Source organism: Erpetoichthys calabaricus, chromosome 5 (genome assembly GCF_900747795.2).
Source record: "Erpetoichthys calabaricus chromosome 5, fErpCal1.3, whole genome shotgun sequence".
Lineage (NCBI taxonomy): Eukaryota > Metazoa > Chordata > Cladistia > Polypteriformes > Polypteridae > Erpetoichthys > Erpetoichthys calabaricus.
The window spans coordinates 231,472,529-231,497,732 of NC_041398.2; the positions used below are offsets into that span (position 1 = coordinate 231,472,529).

A 25,204-nucleotide genomic window follows, 5' to 3' on the forward strand; every position below is an offset into this window, starting at 1 on the left:
TGGCCTATAAAAAGGTTTCTCATTACCAAGGTGTCACACAAGACGCATCTCATGATGGGTAAAAGCAAAGAGATCTCTCAAGACCTTCGCAACTTTATTGTTGATGGCATTGGTTACAGACGTATTTCTAAACTTCTGAATGTTCCAGTGAGCACCGTTGGGGCCATAATCCTGGTAGATGGCAGTAGATTCTTATCAAGAACGTCCCAGTACATTTCTCCATTCAGTCTTCTTTCAATTATATGAAGTCTGCCAGTACCATATGCTGAAAAACAGCCCCACACTGTGATGTTCCCACCTCCAAACGTCACTGTTGGTATGGGGTTTTTGGGGTGATGTGCAGTGCCATTTCTCCTACAAACATGGTGTACAACGACATCCAGAGACTTCAATTTTGGTCTCCCCTGACCAGACTGTGTTCTCTCAGTATTTCATTGGCTTGTCCAAATGTTGTGCAGCAGACTTTAAACGAGCTTCAACATGCTATTTCTATAGCAGTGGAGTCTTGCGCAGTGCGAGTGCATAGAGACCATGGCGGTTGAGTGCATTACTTATTGTTTTCTTTGAAACAACTGTACCTGCTAATTCTAGATCATTCTGAAGCTCTCCGCGAGTGGTCCTTGGCTCTTGGACAACTCTTCTGATTATTCTTTAGACTCCTCTGTCTGAAATCTTGCAGTTAGTACCTGGTCGTGGTTGGTTTACGGTGAAATTATGTTCTTTCCACTTCCGGATTATGGCCCCAGTGGTGCTCACTGAAACATTCAGAAGTTTAGAAATACGTCTGTAACCAGTGCCATCAGGATGTCTTGAGAGAGCTCTTTGCTTTTACCCATCATGAGATGCTTCTTGTGTGACACCTTGGTAATGAAACACCTTTTAATAGGCCATCAATTAGGACTAAACCAGCTGATATTAATTTGCACTGATTGTGGGCGGGATTGCTTTCTAAATACTGACAGATTTCAGCTGGTGCCTTGCTTTTCTTCATGTGTTCAATACTTTTTCCCTGAGTCATTCCACCTTATTACTCATAATTTATGGACTTATTTGTTTCAATTTCTTTGTATGTGTATGTTAATTGGGTTGTTACTGACTTCTGATGAAAATTTTCTGTCAATAGCCCCATTAGAAATATATTTACTGAGAAAAACGTTGATGCGTTCGGTACTTATTTTCCCAGCTTCACTGAGTCTCTAGCAAGTCATTCAAACAACTCCTAAGATGTTATGTTTCTTTTCAGTTCATGTGGAAGACCACGTCTGTTTTGAGGGTACTCATTTTTGCTTTCCCTGAGAGTTCCATTTTAGCACCTATCTTGTGATGCTGGTCCTCTGTTTTTTCAAAGTACTCACACATTGCCAGTTCCTCCTTGTGATTAAGCTTCTCATTGGGTGCTCATTTCGTTTTTCCCATAATGGTTAATTTAGTTGGTAGCATACGTTGATAGCGTATTGCCACCGTACCCACCACACAACGAGCCACCTGGATTGGGACCCGAGTGTAGCATGCGCTGATAGCATATTGCCACCGCACCCACCACACAACGAGCCACCTGGATTGGGACCCGAGTGCAGCGGGGTGACACCTCAGCACCACACTAGAACAGTGTGAGGTTTTTTAACTTGGGATCCTGTGAAACCATTTGATCTGCAGGAACTGTCCTATGCAGTTATTAGTAAATGCCTGGATTTTCTTCATATCTGACTTCGCTCCTCTTTGTGTTTTTTTTGATCCATACAATAGGGCAGCATTGATATTTGAGTTGAAAATTCTTACTTTACTCTTCATGGAGATGTGTGTAGATTTCCAGACCTGTCTCAAGTCGGGCATTCCTTGCTGCACTTTTCTGATTCTCATCCTGAAGCCTTTGTCTGCGCCTCCTGTCATTCTAATTACATTGCCCAGGTAGACACATTTGTTGAGATCAACTGAAACAGAGAGGCTAAATTGATCATATCCATTCATTTAAGAGTCTCATATATTCACTGATATTCACTATATTGACAGATGTTCATACTGTCATTCCATGCGGTATGAGGCAACTTCCATTCTCATACCAGATTTTGGAGTTGTAAATAATTTACTGTATGGGTTTCCAGATGTACTGTGGTGCCTATGAACATTCTCAGCCACCCTTGTGTTTTTTTATATATTTTAAATGGGTGAAAGGCAATTATGGGACATACTGTATACAGGCATAGTTAGAAACAGCAGAGACATAGTGCCTATAAAAAGCATTCACCCATTTGGAAGTTGTCATATTTTTTGTTGGAGTTAATTTTGTTGTTTTGATACTGATCAAGAGGAAAAAACTCTTTAATGTCAAAGTGAAAAGAGATCTCTGCAAAGTGGTCCCAATTCATTACAAATATTAAAGACACAATAATCAATCACATAAGTATTGACCCCATTCAAGTCAGCACCTCTGTTGGCAGTCATGACTGCCCTGAGTTTGTGTGCACAGGTCTCCCCTTATCAGCTTTGCACATCTGGATGCTGCTACTCGAACCCCCCATTCTGCTGCGTGAAACTTCTCAGGCTCAGTCAAGTTACATGGGAATCGTAAGTGAACGGCGTGTTTCAGATGCAGCCACAAATTTTTGGATGTAATGAGATCTGGACTGTAAGACATTAACGTTGTTTTTTTTTTTAAGCCATTCCTGCATAGCTTTGGCTTACTCCTTAGGGTTGTGTCTTGCTAGAAAATAAATCTTCTCCCAACCCACAGGTTTCTTGCAGGCTGCATAAGATTTTCCTCAAGGATTTCCCTGCATTTTGTTGCATTCATTTTCTACTCTCCCAATCTCTCTAGAGCCTTCTGAGAGACGCACCCCACAACATGTTGATGCCACCACCATATTTCATAGGAGCTTCTCCATATCAGAGCAACATGCTCTTATAATAATTTTTGTGCGACCTCAGAGAAGCAAACCTTTTCCTTTTGTCCTTTAAATAAAACAGATGCTCTGTGTATCAATGTGGATATAAGCGAGCGAACTACTTTTTAGTACTGCAGCTTACATTTAGAATTTCAAGTAGGAGCAGATTGTCTAAAAAGAAATATATACGTTCATCTTGATAAATAAGAATCTGCCCTCCTGCTTAATAAGCCATAAGAGGCTTGTTAGCTAACTTATTAATATTCTTGGCAAATGTCTTATGAACATTTTATTTTATTAGAATTTTGGGTTGTTTTAAGATAATCCTATAATTAGCTTTTTAACTTTTTGATTATGTCATATGTGCTATCGATGTTTGCTTTTTGTACATGTTTTATTAGTTAAAAGTATTTATTTTAAAGGATTTTATTATAGTAAAAACTTTTATTTGACTGCCCTGCAACAATAACTGGGTGGTATTTCACTTTGCTGGGTAAAAATCAACAAATAACCCCTGTGGTCCACAGTTTTTTAGAATTGGAAAAATGCCATGGACAACACTTTAACACGGGGCATGAAGCTTACATATGGATGGGTATGTAGGAAGTTAGTGTAAAAAAATGATGAAAAGAAAAAAATCATGATCAATTCTAAAAACGTGGAACTAGTGATCGTTATTGGGCCTGTGGGTCGCTCCTGTTGAGCAGGAATGACCGTTAAATTCCGAAGGTACTTCCTGTGGGTGGAGCCAATGGCAGAGGTGGAGGTACAGAGTGCCCGCGCCAGGTGGTGCCATGATCGGCAGCGGTTCAGGCAAAGCAGGGCTCAGGGTTGCCCGTGGATGGCATGGGATTGGTGCCAGGGACATGAGCCAGATGAAATGGGTGTCTGCACCTGTTGGTCAACGTCTGTTCAGGCTGCAAGGTCCGAATAGGATAAGGAAGGCAGCAGGACTTGTCATTGTTTTAACCTGGTTTTATTGGATCTTAATCTCCACTAGACACCTTCATTTTATGTATTATTTATTTATTGACATTTAGAGCACTACACTTTCTGAACACTTGTTTGAGTTGAGTTGTTTTTTAATAAAAGCATTGTTCACCTTTTCACCATCCCCTTGCTTCATGTATGTTTTTTCCTCATCTGCCATGCTAATCTGGTCATGTTATCGACGGTGTTGGATTCAAGAGGCTTCCAAAAACAAAGAGGGAGCATGGAGCCAACCTGTACCATCACAAGCAGCAACTTCTGTTGAGCATCAAGCAAATTTCATACGGCGATTAAGTAACAAAGAATAAGAAAAAATAAGACAAGATACTGAATAAAATAGGCAAGTAAGACGTAATCCTAAATACAGCCTGATATGTTCTGGAAATTCAAATGAATTTAGGTAGCAACAACCTGGTGGCCAATTAAAGACCAATCTATTGATTATCCCCCAGGACACAGTCACTGTACGTTCTTGTTCAGAATTCATAATCAAATGTTAAGTATTGTGCTTATTCATCATTGAACATCAAACCTTATTAAACATAAATAAGGGATGGCTTAGTGAGTTATGGTTGTATGTTTATGGAAAAGTAATGGAAAATCCAAGTGATAAGCACCAAAATGGCAAAAACGCAGTGACAACCACTGAACATCAAGGAAATCACAGAAGGAAATTAAGGAGTGAAGAATGAAAAATGGTGAAGCACATTGACAAGCAAGAAGCTATCCTGACTGTAGAACAACAGAATAACAGGCAAACACAATGGCTCATAAAATTCAAGAACGAGAAAGAGACAAAAATGTGTGCCGACAATCCAGAAAACCATCAAATAGTCAAAACTTCTGACCATATGAAAGTGTTGCTGTTACATCTTCAGAGTATTGCTTATTTAAAGACCACTACATAGCAAAAGAACACCAGCAATATAATCCATGTCACATTTTGTTTTTTTAATGATAAAAACAACAGAATGTATTGTCAAAATAGAAAATGTTAACTTGCTCTGTATGAGGCAGCACAAGTAATAAAATACACTAGCCAACCCGCGGCGTACCATACGCCGCATAATCAGGCCACTTTTTTAATGATTTTTAAGCACAGGGAGAAAATTAACATTTGAAAAATCAGTAATGTAATAAATCGCCAAGAAAAGTAACATTTCATGTGCCCACCCCCAACTCGTCACCTGAGTCGTTTTGCTCTTTGCACAGTCCACATGCAAGTCACCCGACCATGGTAGTACTGGGGGGGGGGGGGGGGGGGGGGGGGGTGTACAAAGGGCAGGGACGTAATCAGTGCGAGCGTATGACCCGCTAGCCATGTTTTTGAAAGTTTGGCCCTGTGCCTTATTAATTGTCATTAATTGTCATCGCAAAGGCAAATCTAACAGGAAATTGTCTTCGTGTTAAAGTAAAAGGCAAATTATCCGCGACAAACAAACTGTTTTACACGCTGCATACCAACCCGCGGCGTAGTATACGCCGCATAATCACACCACTTTTTTAATGTTTTTTAAGCAGAGGGAAAAAAATGAACATTTGCAAAATCCGTAACGCTGCACAATGCACACGCATTTAATTTGTTGGCCACTTTTTGCCAGCCGTCTTTTCTGGTTTGGGCTGTTTTTACAGTGTTACCGCTTGTGCATATTAAATCTTGAAATCCTTCGAGTAACTAATTAACTAACTAACACCCACCCAGCCAGCTTGTGTGAAAAAAATGTGCCCGTTCTTTCATCATTTTGTTGCAGCCTATCAAAGACTTGCTGATCATGTTTTCTAGAGTCAATATACATTGGCTTTTCACTCAGCACGAGGGCACGCATTCATCTCGGATTATTACATCCAGCTAGTCTGCTAGACTAATCTGCTACACGGCTGCGTTTGAAAAACCGACTTATATCGGATGAGTTTCACCGGCATTAATGATTAGGAATCTGGTTGGAACAAAACCCTACATCCATAGGGGTTCACCAGGACCGAGTTTGGGAAACACTGCTGAACACAGACGAAACTGACTCAGGTTAGGAGTGGGGGCGGGCAAAGTAGTTGCAGCTATTGATTATTCAGTGTTGTTTGCCTGGGTGTCTGATCTGCATTGACTGACATGGCTATTTTCTGCGTATCCCATGGTTGTCTTCCGGCAGTGTGAATGCCTCGAGAGACAGGGCATCCTTGTGTGGTGAGTTGTTGCAGTTTGTGACCACCTCGCCGATATTATCCCAATTTTGGCAAACAAAGCCAACAGCCATGTTACGAAGTTTGAGAGCAACAGTTTCATCAATGACATTTTTCCAGAAAAACCCGACTGATAGAAACAAACAGTTACTTGATGCAGGAATTTCCATAACATTGAAAGAAGTGTTGTTTCCATGAAATACATTTGAAGCCGTAGCCATGGAGGGCAAAAGAACAGTCAACGTGGCTCACAGCTGGATTTGGACAGCAGCACAGACCAAAGCGAGTATGTGTTTGATGAGCTGTTCGAGTTGGCGGAGGGGTAGAGTTTCTGCGCGGGGCTTCGTTGTTCGTTTCCCATGGTTTTTGATGGTGGACGTGGTCGGGTTTCGTAACCGAAACGAATAATGAAAAGTCAACGTGGCTCAGAGGTGCATGTGGACTCCTAGCACAGACGAAAGGGACTAACTGGGTGGTCAGTGAGTTTTTGCGTCCGGGCACATGAGCAGGCAGTGTGAATGCCTAGAGAGCGAGGGTAGACACGGGCCGGGGAAAACGGAGTGTTGGTGGGCGGGGAAACGTCTTCCGTGTTCCTGCAGCCGTCCTGCAGCCTGTTTGTCGTGGATGCGAATTGCTGTATGTAGCGTGTAAAACAGTTTGCTATGGTGCACGCGGTCATGCGTCGTAACCGAAAAGTCAACGTGGCTCAGAGGTGCATGTGTACTGTAGGACAGACGAACATAAATGACGGCGTTTTTTCCGAGTTGTCGCGTCTGAGTTGGTGGGCGTGGTTCTGCGAGTTGTCGTCGTATCCAATGGTCTTAGAGTTGGTGGGCGTGGCTCCTCCCTGCGTGCGCCATGGGCGTCTTACTTGTCGGCGGCTTAGTGAATCCACGCCCCTTCCGGCGTGCTTTCCATGGGTGGCTACTTGTCGGCGGCTTAGCGAATTATATATATAGATTATAACTTCTGAAAGAACTGAAAGAAGTAAATGTTTAGAAAACATATGAAGTATCAGCAGCTGCTTATTGCTTTGTGTGTCCCACCATAACCTGTTGTCTATGGGGGAGGAGCGAAAGCTTTCGATTTGTCAAAAATTTAAATCTCTGGTTTTTGATGTTTCTCGATGTTTTGGGGTCCCCAGATACCGAAAACATTGATATCCCAATGATAGTTGTGTGTGTGTGTCACAGTTTCTTGAGGAAGGAATAGAGCTAAAACAGCTGGATGAAAAAATACCAAACTCGAAACTTAAGCCTGTTATGAAATGACGACGTGCTGATTGGTTTTTGAGCCAAATCGTGCAAGAGAAAGACGCACTCTAGAGGAACTCTCAAATACCTTAATTCTGCAATTAATTCTGAATTCTTCTTGTCGATTACTATCATAATGACCTATTTTATGATCAGAAAGATCAGCATCAGAGCGGTAAATAATTACTGAAATGTTATAGAATTGTTTGGCTAACCTGGTTCCTAGGGAGCAAAGACTACTGGTACTCACATTCGAATTATTTTCAATTTAGTTTTTATTTGCATTTTATTTTTGAACCATAGGTTTGATTGTTTCACTAGTATATAATTTCTACATGTAATGAAAGTTACACAATCTCATCATCTTCATGGTAAATGCACTAGAAATAGATGGAAACATGAAATCACAGCCACACAAAAAAGAACAGAGAAAAAGTATACCACGCCACACATTCTTTTATAAATTCTTTTATGCCTGCAGCTACATAACTACAGTAGCTCAGATGATGATTCTAAATGAAAAAAATAATACCATAAACCATTAAAGAAACAAATTATTTAATCTCTGCCTCCTTCACAATGATTTTTTTATCCCATTTGCCTCTGAGCTCTAAGGTCAGAATGCCCATGGATGGCTATTTAGACAGTACGTCTGAAAGAGTTTGCATTTCCAAGTCTGGTCCTGAATGATTGAATGGTCTGTTAGTTGTAAAACTACTTATGCTTTTATTATGTTTCACAAAGCTGCTTTGCAAGGACATGGAGCCAATTTAGAAAGCATGCTTTTTGCAGGACCCCAGCTTTGATTTCTTTACAAGAGTTGTTGAAACATTCGTTTGTCCTGTAGCAATGGGCATTGACTAACAGTTGCCATTCCCATGCTGGGTTGTTCTTTGAAACACAGAAGAGAAACCATGACAAGTTCTCATACCGTCTTGCCAACATGTCTCATTGTATGATTTGGTGGTAAAATGGTGGTGCACTCTAGTGGATCTTTATTGTCCTCATATTTTTCTTGAGGCCCCCTTTAACACATGGACATTATTTGGACATTTCAGTTAATTTCTGCTCCACACATATGTATTCCACAAACTCTCTCAAAAATATGAGCATTTTGTCTAGTTGGATAAGCCAGATGCAACACATTTCATGGATAGGGTGGCATCCTAACTGGGATGATAAGTGTTTCTTGACCCGTCAGGAAGGCCATGAAGAAGGCTGATTGCAAGGGACAGAACTATATCCTGAGAGAGGGTTCAACATTTTTGTATGAAAGGATAAAATAATAGATGGACAGGCATCCCAATCCTGATTACATGTGGTCGTAATCAGATGAGCAATGGATGGGTGTACCATCCAGGATGGGCACTGTGCCTTGCCTCAGCTGGTGGGAAGGAATGCCTGACGGACAAAGGAAGATGTCCTTCTAAAGACAGATGTTCCTCCTGAATAATAGGTAGCGGTGTGTCTGTGGGGTGGATCCATTTTGGATACCAACAGGGCTACAAGGGACCTGTAGTTCTGCTGTGCAGCCTTGTTGGGTTCTTCAGAGGCTGTAAGGGGGCACTGATTGAAAAGGACACCTATGTTGTATCGCAGTACATAAATGTAATGATCTCCCACCAGACGTACTCCCGGGTCCAGCATAAAAGAAGAAGATAATTTGTGCTTGTGAGGAACTGAGACCTGTAATGAGGTATCATGTCAAAAATAACAAGCCTTTTGAACCAGTGACTTTGGTGTTTGGTCCATCTGTGTCTGGGGTTTGGGGCACTACTACAACCCTCTACAGGCCACACATAGCAGAAAGTTTTCTGCAACATCAACAAAACCACTGTCTTCCTGGTGTATATTTGGGCATCTGGAATGTTTTCATGCATACTTCATCCAATTCAAACGTGTTTTATGATTGTGGCTTATGACACTGTTGTTTCCAGCTCACAGTTCCAAAATGTGTTTTCAGTCCCCGTTCTGTTATTTTCCACATAATGAAATGGATGCTCAGGATGTGGGAGTTCAGGGAGTTGAGTGGGAATTCAGGGTGTAATATGTAGATGGGAGCAGAATTGGCTCAAACACAGGAAGCAGAGCATGATGGTGCGATGAACCCTGTCAGAATCAGGACGGATGTCAACTTTTGTCGAAATTCAGTGGTAGAGGACAGTAATCAGCTGTAAACGTTGACAAAACTCACTGTTATGTTTTAGTTCAACTCTCTTTACTAGAAGGAAAGTTAGTTTGTTGATTTGACCTTGATTTCCTGGCAGGAAACCAAAGCGAATACGGAAAGAAAAACACTCCGTGGATGACCTTTTGCATATTATCACCGAATCAAACTCTGAATTGTTAGACTCCGATTTTGATGCAAGTGATCTGGTAATAGAAATCAAAAACAACAGTGAGGTATCAGCATCAGCTGATCATTCCCCAGCTGATCATGGTGCTGAACACATTTGTGTAGTTGATGTGCCTATGGCAATGCTACGATGACAAAAGGTACAAACCAGATTGCATTACACTGCCGCCCACCTTTTGCACAAAGATAGTCACCATGCATTCCTGCTTGCCGTCAAGCCTGCCCCGTGCAGCCACCAGAGACAGCGAACAGGTGCAGACAGTAGCAACAGGCATTTTATGTTGATTTACGTGTAAAACAATTGCTGTGTATGATTTTCAGAAAACTGTTTTTTGGAAAAACGATTCAGTCCTCAAAGAGTTAAGAGTGGTGTCCCGCCAGGTTCAGTTGTAGGGCCACTGCTATTTTTAATATCTATAAATGATTTGGGTAGGCGCAGAAATAACAAGCTGGTTAGGTTTGCAGGTGATACAAAGTTAGGGGGACTGGCAGATAATATGGAATCCATAGAATCATTACAGAGGGATTTGAACAGCATTCAGACTTGGGCAGATTTGTGACAGATTAAATTTAATGTAAGTAAATGTAAAGGATTACATGTAGGAAGTAAAAATGTAAGGTTTGAATAGACAATGGGATGACTGAAAATCGAAAATACACCTTATGAGAAAGATTTAGGAGTCGCAGTGGACTCATTACAATCAACTGCCAGACAGTGTTCAGAAGCCATTAAGAAGGTGAACAAAATGTCAGTTTGTATAGCACAATGTGTAGAGTACAAGTCAAAAGAGGTTATGCTCAAACTTTATAACACACAGGTTTAAAATCATCATGAGTATTGTGTACAGTTTTGGTCTCTGGTTACAAAAAGCACATAGCAGTGCAGGGAAATGTCCAGAGAAGAGCAACTCGGCTGATTCCAGGGCTGCAGGAGGATGAGTTATGAGGAAAGATTAAAAGAGCTAAGCCCTTTCAGTTTAAGCAAAAGAAGATTAAGGGGAGAGATGTTTGAAGTATATACTGTGGCACCCGACTGGGGTTGTCGCCCGGCCGGGATGCCCAGGAGGACCGGAGGAGGGCTCATGCCTCCTCCAGAACATGAGGGGGCATCCGCCCTGGTTGCTTTGGGGGCCACGGGTACAGAGCTTTGAAGCTCTACCCTGTAGGGGCCCATGGTCACCGCCAGGGGGCGCCCCGATGCCTTGGGAGCCCTGGACCTCAGCACTTCCTCCATACCCGGAAGTGCTGGGGGGAAGAGGATTGTTGACACCCGGAGGACTTCCAGATGTACCGTCAGAGCTTCCGCCACACAGGGGTGTGGCTACGGAGCCCCTCATGATGCACCTGGAGTCCTTCCGGGGTGAATAAAAGGGGCCGCCTCCCTCCAGTCAAGGGCAAGAGTCGGGTGGAAGATGACGAAGCTTGGTGAAGAGGAGTGGAGGCGGACCAGAGACATTTAAGGCATTGTGTTGTGGCCAGGACTTAAAGGGGTGATTGGTGCTGAGGCACTGGGTATGTGCACTGTAAATATGATTAATAAACGTGTGTGTGGTGATAACATCATGTCTACCTGTCTGTGTCCAGGCTGTTCCCCACAATACAGTTATGAAGGGAATTAGCTGAATGGATGAAGACTGTTATTTCAAAATGAGTTCATCAAGAGCATGGGGACACAACTGGTAACCTTTTAAGGGTAAATTTCACACAAACATTGGGAGTTTTTCTTCACACACAGAACCACAGATACATGGAATAAGCTACCAACAGCATGGTAGATATTAGGACTTATGGGGCCTTCAAAACTCAACTTTGATGTTATGTGTGGAAGAATCAAATAGATAGGACTGGCAAACTTTGCTGGGCCAAATGGCCTGTTCTTGTCCAGATTATTCTGATGTTCTTTTCTGTCAGAGAGATAAACTCAATAGTTCAATGGGTAACTCTTGAAAGTTTTTTTCTAAGCCCATCTAATTAAAGTTGTAGCATTTAATGAGTATTCTGTTTTTTATATTGAACACACAAAAAATTATTTATTTTAAATGTAACTTTAAAAGTATTAGAAGATCGTTTCAAACCAAAACTTTTCTCCAGTGTTTTGCATATCTTAGATAGGTAGAGAGAGAGAGAGACAGAGAAATGCACAACACAGGCATTACCTTCCATAGAAAGGAAATGAGAAAATGGTGATGCTCTTTGTTGTCCACATTCATCTCATTACCACTTCTGCTTACTAAGCTGCTTCAGCGTGAAGACAACAGAGAGTCTTTTAGTATTTCGGACCTCCTGCTTTAGCTTTCATTGCCAGTGTTTGATACAATTTCTGACATAAATAAATGTGATATCTGTTCTCTTAAGATTAACAATTCTGGGAACTGACTCCTGTTATTTTCTTTTCAACTTACTTTTTTGATAATAGAATAAAGCATAATGCTGTTTCTATATATTTTCATTTTCTGGAAAGTTGAAACATGTCAATTCAAATGTGCCTTATTTTTTCCTGTATTATTTAGGTGATAAATCGGGCTAGTGGAAGTATGATGCACCACACCATTCATACACAACCAGTTGGCAAGCAGTTTGATAAGGTGGATGATTTCTTCATTCCAGTCACAACTCTCATCATCAACCATATCAGGTGAGTTTAAGTTGATCAGCACTCTCACTAAATATTTTATGTTCTAGGTTAAAGCAATAAAAAATGGTGCATATAGGAACTACTGAGTGTTTTTGTGTTTTTAATCCATATTGTAGAAAGTAAAACATTTTTTTGTGCCCAATGGAACTTAGCAACTGTTACGGAAAAAAACTTTGCAAATAAAAAAAAATCACGTGTCACTGTTACAAATAGATTCAAAAAGGACCCCCTTTATGACACCTGGCCAGTGGAGCCAATGGAGATCTCTATGGCTAGACTGACTTGTTTTAACTGAACAGTTCATTTTGTCAGTCAGATTCATTTACATAACATGTTTATATATTGTTTAATTTACACCGTTTAATTTATATTTAGTTTAATTTACACAGATAAATGGAATATTCTTTAACCTCCCTATGCTATTACCATATATACTCGCGTTTAAGTTCTCCCTCAAATAAGTCGGGGCATGATTTTGCCATATAATTTCTGGTTATTTATAATGTTGTTCATATAAGCCGAATTTGGAAAACTCATGCTATTGGTCCAAGAGATTATGATATGCTATCTCCCACCTGAGAGAGTAACCACAGAGCACACTGCCTTTTTATTTTCTATGTATTGTGCCTACGTGACCACACGATAATACTCGTACTATTCCGAAGTGATGTTTGCACTTATTTGTGTTTTTTGTATCTCACACCCTCATTCACCTTTTTCATAACAGCATCCCTTATCTACGTTGGAGTGTACGATCAGAAGAAAATATAAAGCTGGTTTTAAATTAAAAGTCGTTGAAGTGGGTGAAAGAAATTGGTAACTGTGCTGCTGCAATAAAATTTGATGTGTCTGAGAAACTGATACGAGATTGGAGGAGGCAAGAAGATGTAAAAAAAAAAAAATTAAGTGTCACATTTTTAAACGGGCGTATAAGTCGGGGTCTGATTTTATGATCGATTTTTTCGTGTTTCAAGACCCGACTTATACACAAGTATATACGGTAAATATTATCTCAAGGTCCCAAAATAGCCAACTTTTAAAAGTCTGGGGTAAAGATCTGGTTCATAGACTAAAACTTCTTGCATGCAAATTATCAAATAACATAAATAAAAACATTTTATATGATCTCATCCCTAACTTTTTGTACTTGTACAAATGATGTCCGGATGTCCTAGTTTAACAGGCAGACAGTTTCAAGCATTCAGTAATTTTTTTTCCCTGACAGCAACACACTGTGGTGATTAGTCACATTATGTGTTTTTAATTAATGTACCAAGCATCCAGAACATAACTAAATTTTGATTTTAAAATCCTAAAACATGGTGCGTTTTTAAATCTTACATGAGCCATACTGCTATGGCTCATATAAGCCATAGCAGACCAGCAGGTATGAGAAGATAAAAATTAATTAAATAAAAACTGAAATCCCTAACATGTGGTGGTGATTCACCAAAAGTTTAACAGCAGAAGGGAAAGAAAATGCAGAAAACAGAAAATTAAGTTATTTGCTATGGCCAGATAGATGTGAGTAGCCAGTCTAAATCTAAACTAGTTTCAAAGAGCCAACAAAATAAATAAATAAACAAGCAAACAAATAAATACTTAAAAAGCACAATGCTTTCTTACACAAGCAGGAGCAGAATACAAAAAAGAGGACACAAATATTAAAGATGTAATGAAGAAAAAGCACACAGATGGAAAAACGTTATTTAAAATTAAAGAAATATGGCTGGGCATACTCATCCATCTTAACATGGAAAAACATTCGGTGTAACTACAACTAGGAATGAGTTTACTATTTCAATTTTACCTTGAGAGCGGTTGCTTGAACTTGCATATTGTGCAGATTTTCCTCTTTTACTCGTCTGACAGCCACTCAGATGCCCAGTGCCAAAGAGTCAAATGCCGGACAGAGACAACTGGCACAAACAGCTCACACAGCAGCGCCTCCTCTTGGTACTTTAGAAACGTTAAATAATGCAGTACAAAAAAGTTGCTTCTCTGGAAATAAATGGATGGAGAAAGAAATTATGTAAACATATATATGACTGAATTGATTGAACAATATTCTCTGCAGATTATTGTTGTAAAGAACTGATGTTATCAGCCTGCAGCTAAATGGCGATTGATGTCATTTATACCACGGGAATGGTGCAGCTGCCCTAACTGATGTAAACATAGAAGAAGTTTAAAAATGGACTGTGGTATCAGCAGGTGGGGGCCTTCAGTGGCTTAAAGGTCTATCAAGAACGCTACTGTTATATTTTCGGGACAGTTATATCTTTTCAATATCATAGAGTGACTTTGCGTAGTACATTGTGTAATGGTAGAATCATCAACATCTGCCTTGTCTTACCTTAGTATGGGGCTGTCATAATCAGGATACGGTTGTAAAATTCATTACAAATATTAAACACAAAATAACTGATGACATAATTATTCACCCCTTTAATATGACACCACAAACTCATCACATGATGCAGCCAATTGATTTTCGAAGTCACAGAATTAGTTCAATGGAGGTCACCTGTCTGAGGTTTCAGTCGATTGTGGTTTAAATGCCCCTGTAAGTGGAAGGGCCAACTTGTGAGTCAGTATGGTGGCCTAACCTACACAATAGAGACAAAGCAACACTCCGATTAACTCTGTGAATAGATGATCAAAAAGTACAAGTCAGGGGAGGGAGTCGAGAAAATATCCAAGTCACTAAATATCCCTTGGAGTCCAGTTCAATTAACTTTGAAAAAATGGAAAGAGTATGGCACAACTGTAAATCTGCCAAGAACAGGACATCTAAAAAAAACTGAATGATTCTGCAAGAACAAGATTAGTGAAGGACTTACAAGCTGCAACAACTTAAACTGAAGAGACTGTGCAGACAGCAACTGTTATCCGATGCTTCACCAGTCACAGCTTTATGGAAGAGGAGCAAAAGAGTAAGTCACTGTTAATTATCAACACACATGGACGACTCTGAAGTCACTTTTAAGAAGGTTCTGTGGTCTGATGAGACCAAAATGATGTTTTTAGCAGTCAGACTAAATGTCACGTAAGCTACACACTGCACATTATCAAAAATACGCCATCCCCAACGTGAGGCATAGTGGTGGCAACATTACGCTGTGGGATGCTTCTCTGCGGCAGTACTAGAAGGCTTCTGAGCGTAGAGGGGGAAATGAATGCCGCAAAAATAAAAAGGAAATCCTGATGGTCAACCTGATGCAGACTCTAAGAAACCTGCTTCTTAAGAGAAGATTTGTTTTTCTTCAAGACAATGACCTGAAGCAGAAAGCCAAAACTATACAGGAATGGCTCAAAAACAACAATGTTAATGTCCTCAAGAATCCAGATCTTACTCCAAATTGAGAATTTCTGGTGAGACTTGAAAAAGGCTGTTCACTCACAAGCGCCATGACATCTGACAGAGCTTGAGCAATTTTGCAGAGAAAAATTGCAGTGTCCAGATAACAGAGACCTGTGAATCTGAAGTCAAGGCTGGCGTGTCTACCAAAAGTGCATTGACTAAATACTGACTTAAAGGAGTGAATACTTATGTGATCGATTATTTTTTTTTTAATTTTGAGATGGATTTGGATCACTTGGCAGAGTCCATCCATCCATCCATTTTCCAACCCGCTTAATTCTAACACAGGGTCACGAGGATCTGCTGGAGCCAATCCCAGCCAACACAGGGCACAAGGCAGGAACCAATCCCGGGCAAGGTGCCAACCTATAGTCTATACCTGTATTTATCAAGAATCTCAGAGTAGGAAAACGGTCCTAATTCGCTAGAAAATCTCAGAGTGAAATATGGTCCTACTCTTAGCAGTAGGAATAAAATCATTTAATCATTTTTCTTAATTAGGAAATTTCTCCTAACTTCATCAAGATTTAATGGGGCCTGTGAGTTGTCTTACATTGCTGGGGTCTGCCATAAGATGGTGTTCAGGCAGAGTTCAGCACACACCTTCCGGGAAAGGTGGAATGTTTTCAAAATGCTGGACAACAGTGAACTTGTAAGAAAATATCAATTTGACAAAGACGGAATAATGTTTGTAACAACAACAATGTGATCGGTCCATCTACTCAAAGAAGCTATGCGCTGTTAACCAAAATGAAAGTGTTCAGATTTATTGTTTTTTGGCCAGGGAAAAAAATGCAGCTTTGCAATAAATGATGATATGGGCATTTCACAACCAACCATCTCTCTAATTTTGTATCAAATTTTGAATGCTGTAACAATGGGGTGTCAGTGGGGTATATGTAATTGATCCTAGAAAACAAACACTTCAATTAACAGTTTTTCCGGACTTTAGCTGAGCTAGGCCATCTGGCTAAACCTCATTTTTTAATATTTTTAACTAGGGGGTTACCCCCGCTCGCTTTGCTTGGCCTGCGATACGCACCAGCCACTTTGCGTCTCTTCCACTCGTGTTGTGAAGAAGGGGGCTGAATGCATCCCAAGAAGACGCAGTTGCTCCTCTGAAACCACCTCTTAAACGGTGATACAATGGGAAAAAAATACAGTTTTATTTACCTCCTCTTTGCTCACTCAGCTGCTGGCTTGCTGCTGCTGCTGTGCCGTGTGATCTGCATCTTGTGCAGCGCTTCAAACATTTAAAAGCCTGTACAGCTATCTTTATCATCTACTCTTTGGATTTTATTTCCGACCCCGGGCGTGGTTAAATGCCACAAAGTCTTGTCTCGCGAGACATGAGTTTATAATTTAAAAACAGAATAAGATTTTGAAAATCTAACAACATCACATTAAAGTCTGATAAATTCTGAAAAGAATGATACCAAACATATATACGTAGTGTTTAAAGTAAGCATGATTTAAAGCATGACAAAAATCATGACATTAAAACGTTGCATAAAAACGTTGCACTTTTAGGCTTAGGATTTTATATATAGAGAGTAGATTAGAAGCAGATAACATTCCATGCATTTAAGACAAATTTAACAAATCAAAGCAAAATGCGACCCTTACCCAAGAGAAAGAGAGAGGAGCCAACAACTGTAGCTACTCTGTGAAAGAAGGAAGAAAAGAAGAGTATCCTTTTCCCCGATATGGAAGCTTATTCTAAAATGTTATTGATTAAATCCTTCCATATTTTTAAAAAGTTTTGAACAGATCCGCTAAGTGAGAATTAGATTTTTTCCAATTTCAAATAGTATCAAAGATTGGTTATCTACTGACTTAAGAGTGGCAGGGTGGGATTCTTCCAGTTGAGCAAAATGTCTACATGCTAGTAGTGAAGTGAAGGCAATTACAGTTTGTTTGTCCTTCTTGACTTTAAGCCCAGCTGGGAGTCCACCAAACATAGCTGTTAGTGGATTAGGAGGGATTGTGACCCCAAGGCTGTCTGAAAGGTATGCAAAGATTTTTGTCAAATGTTGTTAATTTGGTGCAGGCCCAAAACATGTGGCCCAGTGAGGCTAGAGCTTGATTGCAATGTTCACAAGTTGAATCTGGTTAAACAGACCTCCACTAAACACCGCATGGTTGAAGTGTGAGAGGACAGGGCAGACAGTAGAGTTAATAATTGTAAAACAACTTGATGGTCAGATGCCTTGTCCTGTAACTGGTGGTGCCTGAATGTGTCATACGTGTTATTTTAGGGCCAGAAGAAGTAGTTTAGCTAAATAACATGTCTGGTGCCATTCATCTTTAGTTTGGCTAAAGCTAAATGGCATTAAATGCCAGCGCAGGACAAAATGGTGAGAGAGGTCCATGGCGGTGTATGTTTAAAAAAAAAAATAAAGGCAGTACACTCAGATTCAGGGGGGTAGGTGTATGTAGTAGCATAACAGAGAAGCTTCGAAGGTTGATGGAAAAATTGTCTGGCTGTGCATTCATGTGTGGTTCAGCCAATTGCTTAATTAGTGATCCAGGGTCTTTGATCAGCATACCTGCATCCCCATTGGCACGAAAGGAAACTGAGCAGGATAGTAGGGGAGATCAGCCTGACATGGAAAGCAAAATCAGAATTGGAAGTGTGAGCTGGCATGGTGGAGAGGAGGCATAGCGATTAGTGGCCCTGTTAGGGAGCAACAAGAGGAACAGTGCTCCAAGGGAAGGTCACTCAAACTGAGCACCATAGTTGGCAGCAACCGAGCACTCCGAGTGCCCCTGCAGACACCAACCAAGGCAGCAGGAATGAGGGAGTCGAACTCTGACCATGCAGACAGATGCTAAAGGAGGCAATCAGGACTGGAGCCAAATAGTGAGACTGAGGCTGTCTGCGTCTCTGCCTGCATGCAAGGCCCAGTGGGTGAGCTGGGGATATGAGAAGAGAATGACATGCTGGAATGGCAGGCATGAATTGAAAGAAAAGTAACCTAATGTCTGAAGAGTTTTGTTGTTGAATTTTGCATAGTTTATTAATTTATTAATATTATTAAAATATTACTAACAGATTTTAACCTCCACGTGAAGCACTGGTTTCTAATAAAATCAATGCATAACCAGCACTGCAATTTGGACTTGAAAATAAAAGCACAATTGCATTTCTGCTCCCTACTCTTGCCCAGGTTCAAAGATGTTATGGCAGCTGCAGTTAACCTGTACCGTCAGACACTCCAAGACTATTTTTGTAGTATTTAAGTTGTGCATAAAACAATAGCCTTAAGAGTGCCAAGACATTTGCTCAAATCTTTTCTTTTCCAAAAAGTGTGAAATCTTTCAAACACATTGTGTGACAATGAGATTGTAAAATGGTATATCAAAGTGTAAAAGAAATGAAAATGTCAAAGACAATATATCGTATGTCCCCACATTCTCTTTCTCATTGTCGTTGGAATAACAGACAATAAAACTGTTGAATCACTTGTAAATCGTCTTCTGCTTAACACTTATTCCTCTACAGAGTAACTACTGAAGTTTTTATTTCATTTCTGTTTTGAGATAGCACAACAGGGATTGATGCATACAGTGTGCCTATATAAGGGAAACAGTGGCCTTTCTGAATATATTCAGAATATTAAAAGAAGACAGATATATATATATAAATAAATAAAATCTTCAGACGTGTGCTCACAGGTTCTGACAGCAGCCTTTGTTTAGGTACCTGTCTAGGGTAAATCCTCAAGATTATTCTTTCTTTAACAGCTCCATTCCCCAGTTGGCTGTATAAGAAAGATATTAGCATTGTAATGAGTACATTCAGGGAGGATTTAGATTTGTCATCTATAAAGCTGAAGTTGGAGATGAACAAGCATGGCCTAGCCGGTGCTGAGAGGATGCCAGAAACCCAGTGTCAGAACAAAGTGCCATTTATAATCCTGTCCCACGATAACACCACGTACGGAGATCTTTGAAGCTTGCTTGTGTCATAGATTTCAATTCCAAATAGTATTTACTGCCACACTTTCCAGATATCATGACTTGGATGCAGTTTATTTTTCACGGTTTAGTTTCCTCAGACCTAGACAGCCAGCAAAATTATTATGAGATGCTGACACACTGAATCCTTGTCAGGCTGTGGGTGGCCAGAAATAAATACGTACTTTGTTTGTAAAGCTGCAGGGTCATAATTCAGTTATTTCTGAGAATATCTTTCTAACATAACATAAAATTGAGAATATCAATGTGTTACAGTATGCTCTTTAATGTCATGAGTGAATATTTTACATTTTAAATTCTATAACCTGCCTTACTACTGCTTCTCACAAAGAAGAACAAATTAACAAGTCATGTTAATGAGAAAGACACTTTATAATAGCTTTATTATTAAACCATAGTAAATCTTTACACATTTTAACAAGTTAGAAAATGTACACAGTGTAACATTCTGGTGCATTTGACATCCTTATGAAAGTTGGAGCATATCACATTTTTTTGTCACTTCATCCAAATATCAGTTATCCCAGTTTTGCTTATTAAATATTTTTGCCACAATGAGTCATATTCAAAAATAACAGAGACAATAGAATACAGTTAAAGGCATTTCCCATTATCTGTAGGGGTTACATTCCTGAAAAACAGTGCAGATGCAGAAAGTGCAGATACTAAATCACAGATACTGTGTGAAAAATGGGTTTAGGTTTTAACAGGATGCCAGGTTGAGGGAAGGACTGGCAGGGAAAGACAGGGTAAGGTGGGTGAGCTGGCACCGGAGGTTCAGTGATGATTCCTTCCAGAGGTTCATCTACAGAACCCCTGTTACAACTTTTACTTCCTAAAGCAGCAGGACAAGGGTGCTGCAGTTTGAGCTGCCTACCCTCTTCCTGGCATTCTATGTGGGGATCTGAGTGGCTGGCAGATGATTAAAAGTGGACAATATATAAAATATAAAACTGAAACAGTAAACTGATTCATAGTTGTAGTCGCAGAGAATGATTTTCTGTTTTATGAAAAGTTTTCATATTCACCAATGCATTTTGAAGGGAGATTTAAAAAATTTCAAAAGTTTGTAGAGTATGATCTGTGCCAGACAGCTCAAGAAATATTAAAAAAATGTAATTGAAAAAATTTTAGTGTCAAATTTCAACAAAATCAGTCCACAGGGATCAAAGTTGTTTCATGCAGACAGACAGTCAGACAGACAGACTTGGCTATCGCAATAGGTGCTTCTTGCATTATAAGCGAATGCACCTAAAAATGAATGAATGGTTTCATCTTTAGATTAGGTGTTGCAAAAATATTTACGACAGATAAATAAATGATTTCCCAACATGTAATATGCAAAAGCCTGCTATAATAAAACAAAACACAAGAGAAGATAACAAAGGATAACAAAGACCCTGTTTATTAGCCACATGCTTAAAGGTTTGCAGTTTAGGTGGTGCGGATGGTTTTCTAACTGACACCCACTTCCTATTTCTATAAATTTTTTTGCTAGATGAACTGGAAAAGGAGGAGATTTGGCCAGGATTATTGTTCTTCCAGGTTGTGATCTTCCTAGGAGAAAATACAACACTAAGACAGGTCACTGTCACTGAGAAGTCACGGTGTCACTCCAAAATCCTGCAACCCTGTGTACACTGCAAGACGCCCATTTACCCTTGTGACGGTGGGGGTTGGCTCCTTGATGCAGGTTGCATCCTGGGAGCCTCTTGAACCCACATAACTGCAAAGTACCCAAGGGATGAGCCTTGCAGATGAACACTCACACAAAGCAAGGGGTAGGTGCATAAAAGTGTTCCAGTGCTTTTAATAAAAACAATCAAAAACCAAAACAGTTTTCAATAAGCTCAGTGCTGCAACAGTCAATAAATAAATAATCCATAAAACCAAGGTGAAAGTGAAGATTAAAATCCCATAAATATCCATTAAAACCAGAGGTTACAACTCACATGTCCCAATGCTTCCTTCTAAAAAATGACATCTCCTCAGCTTACCACTGAGCAACTGAGGAGACACCCAACTGAAAGCTGCAGTCAATCATCCTATTTAGGCTCCATTCCCTTCCACCCTTCCATTGGCTTGCACAGGGCAACCTATTGAGCCACACACACCTCTCCCGTCACTCACACTCGGCCCTTGCGAGAGACACTGTCAATTGGGCTGCTCTTGCTCCCTGGCATTCTTTCCACAAGAGCGCACCTCCTTGAGCCTCAGGCTCCTCGCCCTGAGAAACTTGCTCCCGACCACCTGCATCAATTCTATCCTGTATGGGCTCTTCATCTCTCTTGCGCTCTTTCCACATTTTTTCTTTCCATTCCTTTTAACCTCTGTCCTTTCTGTCTTCACTCGCTTAATCACTTATTGGCCAGTCTATTATTTCCTTTTGTCTCTTTCTTCTGTTTCTCCCAAGCTTGTTTGTTTTTTGCCTCCTCCTTCTCAAGCCAGCTCTCCCTTATATGCCTCCATGGGTGCAGCATCTCAATCACGCACCGCAGGAAACCCATGAAGCAATTGAGAGAGACCGCACCGTCACATGCAGTTGCGTCTCCCCCCACTTACCTCATCAACACCCCGCAGCTGCGCGAGCACGCACACCCATGGTGATCAAACCAATTAATTATTTATTTAAAAATTGTCCGCCTTTTCCAGAGCCATGGACCCACTATACCACAACCCTATGTGTTTGACAATGTATACAGTGCCAGACCCCTTTACGTTTTTCACTTGTTGTTATGTTAAAACCTTGCATTAAAATCATTTAAATTAATTCTTTCCCTATCAGAAAACACTCAGTACCCTAGGATGACAAAGTTTCAATATTTTTCAAAATGTATTCAAACAAAAATTTCACATTGACACAAGTATTCCGACCCTTTATTCTGTACTGAGTCAAAGCACCTTTGGCAACAATTACAGCCCAGGGTCTTCTTCGGTATGATGCAACAAGTTTTGCATACCTAGTTTTGGGGATTTTTTGCCACTCTTCTTTGCAGACACCCCTCAAGCTCTGTCCTGTTGGATGGAGACTGTCGGTGGACATCTGTTTTCAGGTCTTTCCAGAGATATTCAATTGGATTCATGTCTGGGCTCTGGCTGGGCAACTCAAGAACCTTCACAGACTTGGCCTAAGCCTCCCCTGTGTTGTATTTGTATTATGCGTAGGGTTATTGCCCTGTTAGAACATGAACCTTCAGTCCTGTCTGAGGTTCAGAGTACTCTGGAGTAGGTTTTCATTAAGGATATCTCTGTACCTTGCTCTGTTCAGCCTTCCCTCAACCCTATGCAGGTTCCAAGTCTGTGCCACTGAAGAACAACCCCACAGCAGGATGAGGTCACCACCATGCTTCATGGCTGGAATGGTATTGCACAGGTTATGAGCGGTACCTGGTTTCCTCTGAAGGTGATGCTTTGAACTGAGGCCAAACTGTTCAATCTTGTTTTTATCAGACCAGAGAATCATGTTTCTCATAGACTGAGAGTCCTTTTTCTGCAAACTTCAGGTGGGCTTTCATGAGTCACCCAGTCAGTCTGATATAAAGCTCACATTGGTGAAGTGTTACATCTCCACACAGAATCACAAGAGCTCAGTCATAGTGACCATCAGGTTCTTAGTTACCTCTCTTATCATGGCCTTTCTCCCCTGATAGCTTACTTTAAAAAGAGTTGTGGTTGTTTCAGACGTATCCTATTACATAATTATGGAGGCCATTGTGTTCTTAAGAAATTTCAATGCTTCATGAATGTTTTGTAGCCTTCTCCAAGATCCATTCCTTGGCAAATCCAATCTCTAAGCTCTTCAGGCAGTTCCTTCAACCTCAATGGTTGCTTTTTACTCAACTGTGGGATTTTATATAGACAGGTGTGTGCCTTTCCTAATCATGTCTAATCACTTAAATTGACCACTGGTGGACTCTAAACAAAGTGTAGAAACATGTCAACAATGATCAATATAGTGGGTTGAACCTGAGCCAGATTTCAAGTGGTCATAAGAAAGGGTCTGAATACATGTGTCAATGTGATATTTCATTTTTTCATTTTTTATAACTTTGCAAAAATGTCTGAAATACATTTTTGGCCCTGTCATTCTCGGGTATTTAGTGTTGCTTGATGAAGGAAAAATTAATCTAAACGATCTTAGCATAAGGCTGCAACATAGTAAAATGTAAAAAAGTGAAGGGGTCTGAATACTTCCTGAAGGTACTCCACAAATTATAGCTTTAAATACAACTTACATGAATAGCCTTGACTGTAGCATACCTGAGTACTGTAATCTTTTGTTGTGGGTTGAAAGTACATGTGATAAATTAGACAACGTGACTGTGGGTTGGATGGAGGGAGAGAACAGTAGGAGCACAATTTATTTCTTCTCTCGCAATGGAGAGTGTGAGAGAGTCAGAGTATTGGAGGAGTGTTTCTCCATCTCTGGTTTAAGGATTACACAAAAATAAATAAATTATAAATCAGATATAAAACATTACATGTAATTCAAATCAGATCTCATATTCTGTTCCCTATCTATCATCTCCATCTTTCTTGCGCTACAGTAAGTTAAACAAAGAGAGAGTAACAGAGGGTCTTTCCGTTGCCCTTTTTACACTAATTTCATTTTTTTCATTCTTTATTTATATTTCTCTGGCATTTTAAATAAAAGTTGACAAGTCTGATTTAGAGAAAGGATACCCTTACAATAAGAAGTCCAGTCAGTCACACAAGTTCTTCTTTGGTTCGACAGGCTAAGACAGCAGCTTTTTGCCTTCCACACAGAATGAAGACCTGAGTTCATATTCCTTGTGGCCAGTGAAGATAACTTGTGCAGGGACAGCTTCCCATGTGAGAAGAATCTGAACACACATGTATTTAATTTCAGGATCATCTTGCAAGTTCACATTATATGTCAGCACTTCAGGTCTCAGTGGCACCCCTTGCGGCCTACAACTCCATCTCCATGTTCATCTCAGTAACATGGTTGCCATTTCTAATATGACCACTTACACCCATTTCCTCTTGCTTTGTAGCACAGTTTTTATTACCTCATTAAAGAATGATTGTCTAAAATATACGGAATTCTTACAATCACAAAATTATGTATATTTCTAATTTGAAGCCCATGTCTCAAATAAACAGATTGAATTAAGAGTTTTGGGAAAAAAATGAATGGATGAAAAGTTCATTATATATTTTTAGGACCTTCGTGATCCCTCTGTACTGTCAAGACATAAATCTGAGTAGCCTAGAGGTGGTTACGGATGGAGTGTTAGTATCTTATGTTACATCATTGGTATTATCTGCTCAACAACAGTTGTATGTTATTATCTTCTGAAGTACAGTATTCCACATTAGGTTTGTTCACAAGGAAGAGATTAGTGGTTAATATATACAGGTCTTGCTCTAAGCACCACAAAGATACCGTTTATAGTATTGTATTCATTACATCTCGCAGTGTTTAACGGGAAAGGGTGAGTTATCTTGCAGAAACCCAGCTATATTATCACAAAAGGAGCTAAGTTCAAAAGATCAATAAAAGATGAAAAAAGAAAACTGAAACAGAGTGGAAGAGCAAAG

The 25,204-nt window shown here is 40.1% G+C and overlaps 1 protein-coding gene across 2 annotated transcripts in view; it reads left to right on the forward strand.

The window, feature by feature from the left end:
• Positions 1-25,204, forward strand: part of fstl5 (follistatin-like 5) — a 1,175,110-nt gene that overhangs the window by 1,125,984 nt on the left and 23,922 nt on the right. For both annotated transcript variants that reach the window (XM_028802632.2, XM_028802633.2), the window contains one exon: positions 12,170-12,294. In XM_028802632.2, coding sequence (XP_028658465.2) covers positions 12,170-12,294 — 125 coding nt within the window. The remainder of the gene's footprint in view (positions 1-12,169; positions 12,295-25,204) is intronic.